General features: G+C 41.5%; 1 protein-coding gene across 1 annotated transcript; it reads right to left on the reverse strand.

Annotated features, from left to right (window-relative positions):
- Window positions 1–8,086: 8,086 nt before the first annotated feature.
- On the reverse strand, window positions 8,087–13,487 carry LOC135942782 (uncharacterized). Its single transcript, XM_065489088.1, has 3 exons — window positions 11,159–13,487; window positions 9,683–9,948; window positions 8,087–9,593 (listed from the first exon to the last, which is right to left on the reverse strand). The coding sequence occupies exons 1-2, from the start codon at window positions 13,336–13,338 to the stop codon at window positions 9,900–9,902; spliced, it is 2,229 nt and encodes a 742-aa protein (XP_065345160.1). The 5' UTR covers window positions 13,339–13,487; the 3' UTR covers window positions 8,087–9,593; window positions 9,683–9,899.
- Between the last annotated feature and the right edge of the window lie 308 nt (window positions 13,488–13,795).

Raw genomic sequence — 13,795 nt, forward strand, 5'->3', positions numbered from 1 at the left:
ATTAATAAAAGTCTCAAGTTTCTCACAGATTAAGGTTGATTTTCGTTGAGGTTTTTTTTTTTTGCTCTTTTTATCCCTGTCCGAGGACCGGAGGACCGGGAAGGGCGCGCACTGCACTAGCACGAATGCTGAAACCCGGGTCCCAATAACACCGCGAACGGATAACATGGGCGCACCAGGCCGCACAGGGACCCAGCCCACTCAAGGGCCACTTGCCTCCGCACCGAGGACTTTTTATTTGAAACGCTAGACATTCGTCCCGTGAAGCCAAATCACGCATGCTGGAAAGGTGCAAACCAGCAAGTAGCGAGTCGGCGCCGGTGCGCCTCCCAGCCCGTTGAGCAATTTGAGCAATTCGAGTCACTAAACTAACCACTTTTTGCCATTTCTGACATTGGGTAGCCAGTATTAGATCTCCCAACTGCTCAAATACCTCTCATTGCTTTGACACTCCTGAGAGTGCCTTAACAATGCGAGCCAACGGGCTGGTTCATTCAAATTAAAGAAAGATTATTTACAATTCAGGATTTGATCAATGGAGACGTAATATTTGTCTCCCAAATATAACACTTTTCGTTCATGTTTCTAAAATATCCTAGATTAAACTTGTTGAAAGTCTTAAAAATTCGGTAATTATTATTTTGTATATATTGTAAAGAATTTTACAATATAGATGCTTTTAAAATAGAGGTGAGACATTAAATTTTCAGAATAAAATGATCACAGCGCCTTTGTGCTCTTCCGTAGAATTTCAACCTTCTACAGCGGCTCACAAAATTTTAATTTTGAGAACAAAGGGCTGGTTGGGAAATTTTCCAGCCTGGCTAGTGGAAAATGCGTTTAATTAAATTAAGAGCGGGCTCCCCAAGCAATGAGCCGGGTCGCAGCGATGAAAGCAGCTTGTTGGCCACGCTGAATCAGCCAGGAAGCAGATGTTAATTCCCAAACTGCATGAAAACAGTCTGGGTGCGAAATTATTGTGTGTGTCTGCTGCCATAATAATAAAGCCCGATGCGCGCCGCGATGAAATTTATCGGCTCGCATGCAGAAAATTGCAGACACTCTTCTCCTGATTGCGCCGTAAATTTAAATAACACGCACACGTACGGCCTGAGGCATGCACGAAAATCCACAGGCCCACTCGCCTCCCTCGAGGCTCGGCTTTTGCGAGTTTGAATGAACCCACGCACACATACACAAACGGCGTGTTTTGAGGCAAAACAAGAATGAATTTATACACAAATCCCCCCTTTGAAAGCAAAGACGAATAAATTGCGGTTTGCTCTGCATTTATTGCTGTCGGAGAAAAGCTTTTCGCCGCCCGCCCTCCTTTGCATCGGGGGCGGTCGATCTCCTTCTTTTTCACATAAATACATAAAAATTCTCGTTGATGAGTCAGGCTGGCTCGGCGCTGTTGCATGCCCGCCGCAGGTCAGTGGAGGAAGAGGAAAAAAGGGCCACTTTGCGGCTTGATTTATGGCACTAGCGCCAGTGGCCGCCGTAATGACCCTTGCCGTGGTACCAGCCGTGATGACCGTAGCCGTAATAATAAGGGTAATGGTAGTGATGCGGATAGTGGTAGTAGTGCGAGTGGTGATGCAACCCGCCAAGCAGTCCCAGCAGACCTGCAATGAGAACCAGTTTCAGAATTGGATTAGATTGATTTTGCAAAAAAAAAAATAGAGTGGCTTGCTTTCTTAGCAAGCAAGCAAGCGAGCGCGCTAGATTTATTGCCGTCTTTTTCCTCGGGCCATTACTACGCGCGTCGTTGAGATTCTGCGGACCGGATTTACTACCCCGGAAAGACTTGCGGCGGGTGAAGTAACTCTCGTGAGAAGATTATTTGGGGTGCGGAGGCGGAGGAAGAAAAACTTTGAAATGTAACAAGTGTGCTAATGCTACTTTAATCGATCGGCCTATGCGAGACTGACGAAAGAGTGGACGCTAGATTATCTCAACAAGTGGGCCCAGCAGTAGAATAAATTCAAAATATTAGGATAGGAAATATGTTTTACTACATAAAGAATTAATCTGGCCAGTGCCGTTGCCATTCACAATTCTCAATCACCTAGAAAATAAATGTATTTGGATTAATGAAAAACTTTCTGTCCATTAATTTATATTGAATTAAAAGTGTTTAAATTTTTTTTATTTAAATCTCAAATCTATATAAAAATTGTTATTGCCTTTAAAATTAAATGATTTTTAAATTATTAAAAAAATAATAATAATTTGTAGACTGCTTAATTGAGTCAAATTCTGTGAGACTGAAACGATGATTAATGAGAACTGGCGTGGTCCAGATTTTCCCGACACACATATTTTTACTAGATTTGCTTGTCATGGCTATCACTTTGTTTCCTCTAATGATAATGCAACTTTCCATTATGAACCTAATATTGACTGAAGATGTAATTTCTGTGGCGAGACGTGAAAAATATCATATTCAATCGTGTACGGCAAGAAAATTAACTCCTATAGAATAATAAAAAATTTGTTAAAATTGATAAATTGAGTATATTTCATATTCAAGTACGCATGTGCCTTTAATAAAAACATTAATTAATTAAAAAATTTGTAAGTTTTATATAATAAAAAATTCTTTTGTTAGCACGAAAAACACGTTTTAAAATTGTCTTAAAAATAATTATTAAAAGTTTTAATTTATAATCTAGCAAAAATTTTGAAGTAAAACATTATGAAATGAATAATATTTTAATAATGAGTTTAACAATTTTTGCAATACGCAAAAATGCTTGCTATTTTTTGCGCCTCAAACGTAATTTTAAAATACCACACAACAATAATCCCGGCATGATTACCTTACAAGCTTTAAAAATCTCAGAAATTTAAACTATATGATCAAATCAAATTCTAGCTCTTTCCCAACTTTTAGAGAGCATTTGAGGTACAGGTCAAAATGATTTTTCATGAATTTGATAAAAATAATATCCACTTTAAAGCTGGTAAGATGAGGATATTTAATAATGTAGTGCCTGCTAATAGGTGGCACTCTCCTCCCCCTTTTAACCATAGAATAATTAAGCAGTCAAAAAATCACTGCTTATCTAACACACTTTTGATCTTGAGAAATTTACCTATTTTTGGTGTCACTGCCCTTTTAAATCTTTCAATTATATTCAGAAAGTTTATAGCTTCAAAACTCGATTTAAAATGCTAATTGCTATGTACAGACATGAGTTTATTTTGAATAAATTTAAATAGCTAATAAATGATATACATAAAATTCCCCCTTTAATTCAGCACTCCCAGTGTAATTTCTGATTTAATTAAAGTCCAAATCCAGTCTCTCCCAAATATTATTTTTGCATTGAGGGAGTTGAATTGCCATGGAAATTCCCATCGCTACATTGCAAAATCTCATTCGCTCTGCCAAAGTGGGAATTCAAACAGGCTCTGAGTGAGTTTGATTGATGAAATACAGCACTCGACAGGCTAAACAACTCCACCGAGCGAAATCATATTTATGAAAGGCAGAGTATTTTTTAGGGGTTTTTTCCACGTCGCGTGCTTTGAGAACAAAAACAATTATAAACACAGCTGGAACAAAATGAGTTTGCTGTGTTAGTAATGATCATTTCAGCAACTCCTTGAAAAAGTTTATCCTTGTGCCGCAATAAAAAGCTGATTTGGTTAAGCGCGAGAAAATCGATCCACTCCTGCGGTTGACGCACAGCAGGGGCGGAAAAATATCGCTCTCGCGCGTCAAGTGCATTTCATCAGATGCAAATTCGATTATAAGCCGGCACACACGCGCGCAACCGTCTTCACAAAAGGGCGAAAGTTGAGCTTAATTGTAATTATCGCCACCCCCGCAACGCTCGAGAGTGACAGCAGACAGTCCCCACCCCCTACTTTGCAGCTCCTCTGTCAGCGAAATTCACGCGCTTTCCTCCGAACTCACCGGGCGCATAATTGTTTTCCGGTGGTGGCTGTCACCGAAATCTAGCTCTCGGGCAAACACCGTGCTGAGTGCGCAAGTATGCGGTCTTATCTACTCACTCTACACACAATTCATGTTGCATAATTCAATTATTCGTTATGCAAACGAGAGATACACACTAACACACACTCACCGAATGTTGGTTGCGGCGACGGCATCGCACAGATTAGCGCAAACACTGTCATCAGGATTGCCACTTGCAGCTGAAATTAATTTAATCGCATTAGCACCGTGATGATTGCCTTGAATAATTCACCCCCCTGCCTCCACCACCCCCGGACTGAAATTCCCGGCGTGCATTTTAACTGGCACTCAGTCCGAGTGCCGGAAATTAGCCGCATGTGAAGTGCGCTCCTGTGTTTAACGACCCCCTTAACATGCTCGTTTTAATTTTCGTGTTTACTCTGGCAAATTGGAAAAAGTGCGACACTGCTCATTTCCGCCGAAAAGGCCACGCTAATTAGATGTGGCTGGCTGAAAAAGTTGGTTGTTTTGATGACAATGGATAGAGCTAGGCGTTTTATTTTTAATAGCTTTTTTAGTTTACTTTGCAGGGGGTTTCATTAATTTGAATCGCAGCAAGAAAATATTAAAAGAGAATGCGACTGTTCTTGAAGATACTACATACGCAATTGTGATTACAAAGGGGGAATTTTTTAATCAAGATGACAGTCAACGGTTTTGACAAAACCTTGCAACAATCAAAACTTAATTAGTTTATTTTGATTACCATTTTCACCTTTTCCCTTTGTCTAATTTTTTTAAGTAGACTCAGTGAAAATTCGAACAGCGCTACATGGTTTTATTTAGATTACTTTTTAATTGGTCGACGAGTTAAGGGAATTATTCTAAAAACCCTGAAACACTGGGGACTCGGGAAACAATATTTTAAACGTGTATTTAACTACGTACAATAAAATTGAGTTTTATCCTTTTAGCTTGAAAATTGTCTCCTCAATTTATTTTTTCATAAAAATGCCCTCTTTTAATGAAAAACTGTTAATCTATTTTAGTTTGATTTGAAATGTAAAAAATATATTTCCAAAATAAAAATGGTAGTTTTGTCCAGTTTAAATTATTTCTGGGGCAATTTTATCCCACTCAAAATTAATATAATTAACTGATGTAAAATAATTATCACATATGCATTTCCCATATAAATTGGCATATTAATTAAGACAAATTTGTTTGAAACGTCAAAAAAATTTAATTTTAGGATTTCAATTGGTTTTAACATGAGTTTGAAATGTTTAAAAATTCCATCATTCACGCTTATTTTAAGAAAAATAAAAAAAATTCCAGCCATAACAGTCGAAAAAGCCAGCGTGAAAGATTAAAATCAGTCTGTAAAATATTCAACAGAGATTGGAAACGTAAAGTCTGTGGAAAACTCACCGTGCGATGCTCTGATATTGGCATGATGAATGTTTGAATAATTCAGCGCCAACAAAATGCAGAAAGTGGGCCCCAAGCCCGGTGCTCTCCGCTTTTTTATATGTATATTTCCCTCCTCTGCGAGCGGAATAATGGAGTCTTTGTACCTGGCCGGAATTGGCCAACTCGGCACAGCACCCCCATGTGAAAGCCTAAATCGAGTCAATCCCGCTGTTTCATTTGCGCAAAAATGAAATCGTGCCAGCGTGGGGCGCGTGTATGACAAAAAGTGAAATTTGAATGTCAAAATTTCATCCGCTGCGTTGATGCGGAAGCGGGGAGTGCTTACCGGCAGTTTCTTGATATAAATTTGAGAGCGTTGGCAGCTGTCTTCTTCTCCTATACTTAATGAAAATGACAAGGGTTGGGAAATTTAGACGCTTGAATTTTTATTTCCAGAGCATTTTTTTCAGAATCTTGATTTGTGCACTTAAAATTATCATAAATAAAATTTTATGACGTAAAGTCTGTTTTAAATTACATATAAAAACACTTAAAGTCTGGTAAAAAAATAATTTTTACAAGCAGAAGATGGTTCAAACTTCCTCGAAGCTCTAAAACTTTGTGGTGGTTAGCGTATAAATAAAAATTGCGTTTTGAAACCTAGCAATTCTAGAAAAATAATGTTATCAAAATTGGGCTGCATTGGAATCGCATTTCCCGAAGTTTTGTATCTTTTTTTAATTTATTGGCAACTTTCCAATCTTAAGCAGTTGGTTTAAGTGGATAATTAAAGCAGATTGATACTGCTAAATCCTGGAAAATGCTTGTTGCCAAATGCATGTAATCATCCCTTAGGATTAAATTGAATCCAAAATTGATCTAAGTGTATAGCACTCTAAAATTAGCTGCAAAGTTAGCATGCTTTTCAAATGGTGAGGACTGACTCCTTATTTGAAATCTGATTTTATTTCAACACAAAGAGTTTCTCCAAAAAGTGGCATACACCGTTGGATAGATCCCGACGAGAGGAATCAAAATCTTCGAAGAAAACGTGGTCAAGCACTGCAAAATTTGGAGCAAATTTGAAATAGTATGTTTACTGTAGCAAGGTCCTTTTTTATTATGGCAAATTGTAGAACAAATTGTTTATCGATCAACTTTACTGCTGTTGCATCCAACAGTTAAAATAATTTTCAATTGTCGCCCTGTATCAATCCCCTTTAAGCAGTTAAAAATAATTTGCATTGTTGAATACAACTATAGCAAGTATAGTATGTAAAATACAAAATCTATCAAAAAATGTTAATCTTTAGCCGGAAATCGCAACAATGCTTGGTTATTCAGACCAAGAAAAATTCCCAATCATGTTTCATTTAATGGAAAATAGCTAAAAATTAAAACGGAAACAATTCTGAATTTTAGATACGGGTATTTTTGGTCTTAAGGAGGAATGATACTGGAAAAGCCCGGAAAATGCTTGTTGCCAATGCATAAACTCGTCCCTTAGGGTTCAGTTAAAGCCTAAATTGACCTAAGAAGCACTGTAATTTTTTGAGAAAATTGGCTGGAAAGTTAGCGTGCTTTTCAAATGGTAATAGCTGTCTCCTTACTTGAAATCCGATTTAATTTCAAAACCAAGAGTTTCCCCAATAAGTGGCAGACACCGTTGAACAGATCTCGACGAGAGGAATCGGAATATGCCCAGAAAATATGTTCTAGCACTGTAACTTTTACAGAGAATTGGCAAAATTTGAATTTTTATTGTAGGAAGGTCATTTTTTTATTATTGCAAATTGTTGAACAAATTGTTTATCGGTCAATTGTTTAAGGCATCCAATAATTTATATAATTTTCAATTGTTGCCCAGTATCATTCCACTTTAAATGGTACCAAAATCAAATAAATAGAGCCTATATATAAACCTTTAAAAAACAGCCTCATATTTTTGTTGATAAACGTCTTCTTCTATAATTCCCTACCCTGGTTATGACGAGCCGGATGAAATTAGGGCAATAAAAACGACGTCAAACTGCTCTCCTGTGCGCGGATACCCCTTTCAAGCTGGCAGAGTCCCACGAGAGCAATTAATTGAAAAGTTTAACCTTTTGCAAACTTTCGGCAGCGAAGTTGTCACTTTTATGCTCGCTCAGCAAACCTGGGGTGATTGAATGATTCTGCTGGCGTGCGCTGGCAGACACAAATATCGGATTTCTCTCATACCCTAATAAACATCCGGCGTATTCGATTCAGCAGCTCGCCGAGGCTTTTAGCAGCAATTAATCGAGTCTCATTACGCTGCTAGCGTGTGCACATCCGCAGGGGATGATTGATATTAAAATGACGAGAGACGTTAAATTTTCTTTGTTCACCGTTCCTCTCTGCTATACGATGATGAGAATATGGAATTGACTCAGACTGCTTGAGTGGCCGCGTGCACTTAAATTCAATTCCGAACGAACGAACCAACCCCCCTATATGTACTCCTTTTAAGATAAGGGACGTATTTAATTAGCTGAGGAGAAAGAGAAGTGCACGCGCGGCTCTCGATATATGTATTTGCTCTATACGTCGCTACGTCGGTGCTCATTCTTCCTGCTTGCCTGCAGCGTCGTCACTCATAGTCAGTACCACTTCTTGAAAAGCCATTGCTGGCTGCCTCAGAGAGTGAAGCATCAAATTATACGCGTGTACAATGGAGCTGGTGCATACGGCACGTGTGCACCGGGAAATGAAATATGTATACACTCGGCTTCTATACAGTTTATATTAAACATCCACCTTTTATTTCAGTGGAGCGCGTCCTTCGCATTATACAAGAGTTCACATACATCGATCAAACAGAGATTTACAAAGAAACTCCCTCTCCATCTGCGGAACAGTTTATTTAAATGAGGGGTGGCAACAGACTTAAGGAATAAATTTAACATCATTTTAATGCGCTTCAGGGTGAAATTAAAATTCTGCTAGCATACCAAAATTATTTATTGCTCTTTTAGTTTTAAATTTTTGCTAATTTGGAAGAATATTTAATACAGGTGGTTTAAGAGTTAAGGGTTATTAATGGCTAAAATATCAACTGAAATAAAGGGTGATCCAATATTTTTTAGGATTTGATATTTAGATTGTTAGAATGATTAATTAATTTTTCTAGATTCTCGAACCATTTCGAGGTCAAAAATAAAATCAGGGCCAGAAAAATTATGATTGTCAGGGTCTGATTTTGTTAGTGTGAAAATATTAACAGCTTGAGAGGAAAATCAAGATTTCAAAGCAATCGTTGATTTTTATTAGCAATTTTGTTTAGTTGATTTTTGGTCCAAATTAGAAAAAAGTCACCATTTCATAACATTAAAGCTGTTAAAGGGAAGTTCCAACCTTTACCTTTTTGCAGGGGAGGTTATGGAATGTTGCTTTAAAACTAATTAAGAATCAACAGGATGATAAATCAAATTGAGAAGAATTCCAATAGATGGAGCAGGAAATTAAATTTACACAGAGATTAAAAATAAATTAATTGTGCAGAGATGCGAGTGCTTCAATTGATTCTGTTATTCACATCTCTGCGCAATTTAATTAAATTTAAGCTTTTCCTGACTATAAAAGCTCTATTTAAGAATTTTTCTCGATTCTTTTTTAGTAAATTTTGACATGCGATCTACATAGCTTAGAAAAAAAGAAATTCCTAAGAAATTCATCAATAAGAGGTAATATTTAGCACAACAGGTTTAAAACTAAAAGAGCAGAATTATTTTTATAACAGTTTTGGACTCTCTCTGCAGTAGTAAAATAAATACACACTTAGAAAATAGACAGACTGCTATTAGCTAACTGACGGTAGGGGGGACTTCAATAAATTATTATCTTTTTAATAACAGCTACAATAAAATTTGCGTGCATCAACGTGCGAATAATTATGCGTCAGGTATTTTGCGGCTGCGGGACGATCCATTGCACCGGCGGCCAGGCCGCGTTGGCGGCGTAATATTGATCGGGGCGGACGGCGATTGCGGCTGGTGGCTCGTAGGACGACGCCACAGGTGCGGCCGACGAGATTGTCTGGCTGGCCTCTTTTTCCCGGCCACGCTCGACGGCGTCCGCAATTTTTTGGCCCTCCGCTTTTTTGCCGCGCGGCGAGCAGAAGATGAAGAAGCAGTAGTGGCCAGGGTTCCACTCGACTCTGTTGTTGGAAATGTTCACAGTCACTTGGATTTTATTGCGCGCCCACTCCCACAAGTTGCTCCACAATGGCGATCTGCGAAAATGAAACTTTTTTACTGCCGCGTTCTTCGCTTACATTGCCTCTTCCGTCTGGCTAAGCCTCAATAGACAATTCTGCGTTACCTTTTTCGCCATTCCGCGCAAACCGCAACCAGTGCAAAATTTCCTCCGCAAGCATGCCACATGCACAATCGAAAAAATTTTTAGATTAGTGGGTAGATGTGTGTGTGTACGTTCTACAGAGAGATAGAGAGTCTGAAAATGGAGTGTAATGAATAAATGAATGATGGTCGATTGGGGGATGGACGGGGGATGATGCAGGCATCGATTTCAGTCAGGTTCACGTCTGCTCGTCGAGATGGGCAGGCGGATTAAATCTCTTCCTCCCCCTGGAAACATAAAGAAGGCCGTCGAGAATTTATTGAACTGTGAGCTAAAGCGCCGCAGCTGTGCGCGAATGAAGCGTGCCCGATAAGACAATGGACGCAGAGTTATTTCCCTTCGAATAATTTTCACTTCCGATTACACCTTAAAACGACGAAAAACTTAATCGGCAGTGCGACTTTTTAGTGCGCCACTAATTGCATACTCGTGCTCGTGTAGCGCTAAATGCTTCGAGTTGGCGGGGCGTGAAATCGTTTCGTCGTCCGAATTGGAGAGCGATATAATTTGGAACTAAGGGTTATATTAAAAATATTTATATTTCTGTTTTTCACCTGTAAAAAATGTAGCAGTCAATTCATAAATTTCTGTGCCTTAGAGTTAGTTTTATATCAAAGAGTAAGTCGAGGAATTAAGTTATTTAAAATTAACCACTTAATTTAGAATAAAAACGTTATTAAATTCAGGCGGATAAATTTTTGCATCTTAGACGCTTTTGGAAATTTGTCGTAATTTGGGCGAATTTATCAACTTTTTAGATAAATTTGATTATTGATGAGAGGTGACTGCTTTTAAAATCGAATTTTTCTGTTATTATATCGTCTATCCAAAGCTAAGAATACGTTTTGGTTAAATAAATATCTCACCCAATCCCTTTTTTAATATTAAAAATCTTATCTTGAGAGCATTGGTTTAAATCTCATATTTGATTTTATCAATAAAGAAAGAATTTGAAACTTATAACTTTTAAAAACATTGACCAATCGTGTCTAAGAATTATTAATAATTTTATATAAAAAATTAAATGATTTCTCGTGTTGATGTTTCATTCTGCGATCTTTTTGCCATTGTTCATGTAACTTGCAATTTAATCTGACCTAATTAATGTACATAAATAATAATCAAATATGTCTAAATATTGTTCCTAATTATGCTAAGTTAGCAGCTTATACAACCCTTCTAGATTTATAAATAAGATGGAAAGTAATTTAAAATTTTGATTGTAAATTATGGCTGCAGTGCAAGAATGAATATTAAAATGTCTTAAAAACAATGTACAAAATGTTTGACCACTTAAAAATACAATTTTATGTAAATATAATTAAACTAAATTTAAAGACTTAAGCTAGAAATAATTAAATATGTAAAATTACCGTATTATGAAATATACACTTGTTAAAATTTTTAAAAGACATAATTTAAAAGTAAAAACAGTACCTGGCACGTGAAAATTCTTGATTCCTGTGTTCAGAAGAGACGGGGACCTCGGGAGATGTCGGTCTCGCTCTTTGATTTGTCGCTGCTCCAACAGATTCGGTGGCCTCTGGAGCGTTGCGGAGCGGCTTTTCGGCTTCGTCTGGCTTGGTCCTCTGCCTGCCTCGTCGCACGGTGCGACGGGTCGTGGCGACGACTTTTTCATCGTCAGCTTCCGCGACAGCTTCAGTTTGTCTCCCTCTGGCCCGCTGGGGCTTGGTGGCCGGTTCCGGGCTGCGGTCTCTCGACCTGCTGCTCGACGACCGCTGTCTTCCGCGAGTCGATGCCACCGTCGTCGCAGCAGGGGTGGTTGTTGTCGTGGTCGTCGTCGTGGTGGTCGCCGCCTCGAGCTCGATAGGGGCTGCTGCGACGGAATTCGTCGTCGTCTCGGGCACCGCGGGAATTGGATCGGCAGATAATATATTGGAGATGTCGAGATTTTCCTTATCAGGAGCGATAAATTCTGTGGTTTTCTCTTCTGGGGGAGGAATTGGCCGATTTAAGGGCGATTCAAAGACCGGAAGAGGAGCCTCCGTGGCCGGCTCGGCGTATTTTGTGACGGTGGTGACCTCCGAGTCGACCGCCGTCGTCTGCACGCGTTTCGGCGCACGGATTCGCTGCCTGCTGCGCTGCACCTCGGTCTGGGCCGCCGGGGGCCGGATGCGGCGTTCGCCACGACCGTCAAAAATGTCCTCCGGAATGGCCGCGTGCACCCTGGCGCGGCCTCTGGATTGCGCCTTCTGGGGTCTCGGGGGAGGTTCTGGGGTCTCGGCGGCGAGAATCACGTTCTCCGGCTGGCGGGGGGCGGGGGCGGCATTCCACTTGGTCGTGATGGCCTCCTCGGCGGGGGCGGCGGCAGCTTCAGGCACGTACGTGGAGCTGTACAGGGCAGGCTCTTCCTGGTTCAGTCTGTGCCGCTCGATCTTGGTCGTGCGGACCGGAAACGCCCTCAGGGGCTGCTCCTCAGGCTCCTCGGTCACCTCGTAGGATCTGGCACCGAATTTTCCCGAGAGACGGCGGCTGGGGTGTGGGGCGTCGGCCGCTTTGCTCTCGGCCAGGAACTTGACACCACCCTGCCTGGTCGAGTAAATGACAGGAGCGCCGATGTCTCGCGCTTTCCTCAGTCTGATCGGCAGGGGCGGCGGCATCAGGCCTTTTATCTCCTCCGTGGCAGCACTTGCCATGATCAGATTCTGCTTATTTTTCTTCGCCTGTTTGGCCTGTCGCATCTTCTTGGTGCGCGCCTCCTTCTCGGCCTGCTCCTTTTTCGACGCGTTAGTAATGAACAAGACAGGCCCAGTGTTAGTTTCGGATGGGAGTAGGGTTTGGGGGTTAATACTGCCAGCATGCACCTTTTCCTCTTTGAATAGGGGGTTGTCGAACGGATCCGCGCCAAAGTACTTGGAGACCAGGCAGTCAATCTTGTCTCCCAGCCCACGCAAGCGGGGCTCGCCCTTGGGACCTTTATCGTCCGGCCCGACGCTTAGAACCGGGGCAATGTCAGGGCATTCCTTGTAATTAGTGCTCTCGTAAAACGGCAAATCAGGGTTATTCTTTTTGTCAGGCAGGAGTTTAGGGTTGGTAGCGTACCTTTTGGCCGAGTTTTCTGGGGCACTCAGATAGAACGGGTACTTTACGACATCCACTGCCGCCTTGGTTGCGGGAACGTCCACCGTGGCGTGCGTAGCCTGATCTCCGGAGGAGTCGGCGTGCTCGGATTTGTGCTCCTTAATGTCGTGGTTCTGGAACTGCTCCTTGAAGTCGCCCTGCTTCTCGAAGTGGCCGTGGTCGTATTTCTGGTCCTCGTAGCCCTGCTCGGTGTACACCTCGCCCAATTTCTTGGTGGTGATCGCCTCCTTCAGCCTCTTGGCCAGCACGATTTCCTCCGGCGTGGTGGCGTCGGACAGCGCCTCCCGCCGCGGCACGAACTTCGTACTCTTCTCGTGACGCACGCTGGCCAGCACTTTGATGGGCACGAAGCCGAGCTTAACGCGGTGGCCCGGCGGCGGTGTTCCCCAGTGGAACGGCTGTTGCTTCTGAATGCGTGGGTCCTCGGCCGCAGGGTTTTTCAGCGAGTAATCCGCCCCTCGGGCACTGGCGAGCAGGACAAACAAAGCCGCAGAACAGAGGTAGAGCGACTGCATGTTGTCGGCTTCTGCTGCTGCTGAGAAATCCACGCGATGTGTATTACAGTATTCACCAGAGCATGTTCGCACGGCTAAATAAACAAGTCCAAACTGAGCGGCACAGCTTGATGGAAAAGCATATTATAGAATGGAAACACCAACCACCTCCATTCCCTCTCTGGTGCAGCGGCGGCGGCGGCGAGAGGCGTCGTGGAGATACCTGTCCTGCTGCTCTAAATGCCCCGGTAAAAAATAAAAGCGCGGAGCACTATTGGGAAGTGGGGAAAGTGAGTGAGCCGTACGAAATCGCTCAATCAGGCTTCACGCAGATGCCGATACAATGTGTTCTGGCCTACTTCTCCCTCTCGCTAGCTTTTTTGCCACTTTAGACGCGAACCCTGTAATTCAATTAATTATGCACAAAACAATGTATGCAAAACTAAGCCGAGTCGAAATAGAATTGGCTAACACCGAC

This window comes from Cloeon dipterum, chromosome 4, assembly GCF_949628265.1.
Source record: "Cloeon dipterum chromosome 4, ieCloDipt1.1, whole genome shotgun sequence".
Lineage (NCBI taxonomy): Eukaryota > Metazoa > Arthropoda > Insecta > Ephemeroptera > Baetidae > Cloeon > Cloeon dipterum.

Coding starts and splice junctions, on each gene's coding strand:
- LOC135942782 (XM_065489088.1), bottom strand. CDS start 13,338: ATGCAGTCGCTCTACCTCTGTTCTGCGGCTTTGTTTGTCCTGCTCGCC. Junction 9,949..11,158: donor CAAGAATTTTCACGTGCCAG/GTACTGTTTTTA, acceptor TTATGTTTCCAG/GGGGAGGAAGAGATTTAATC.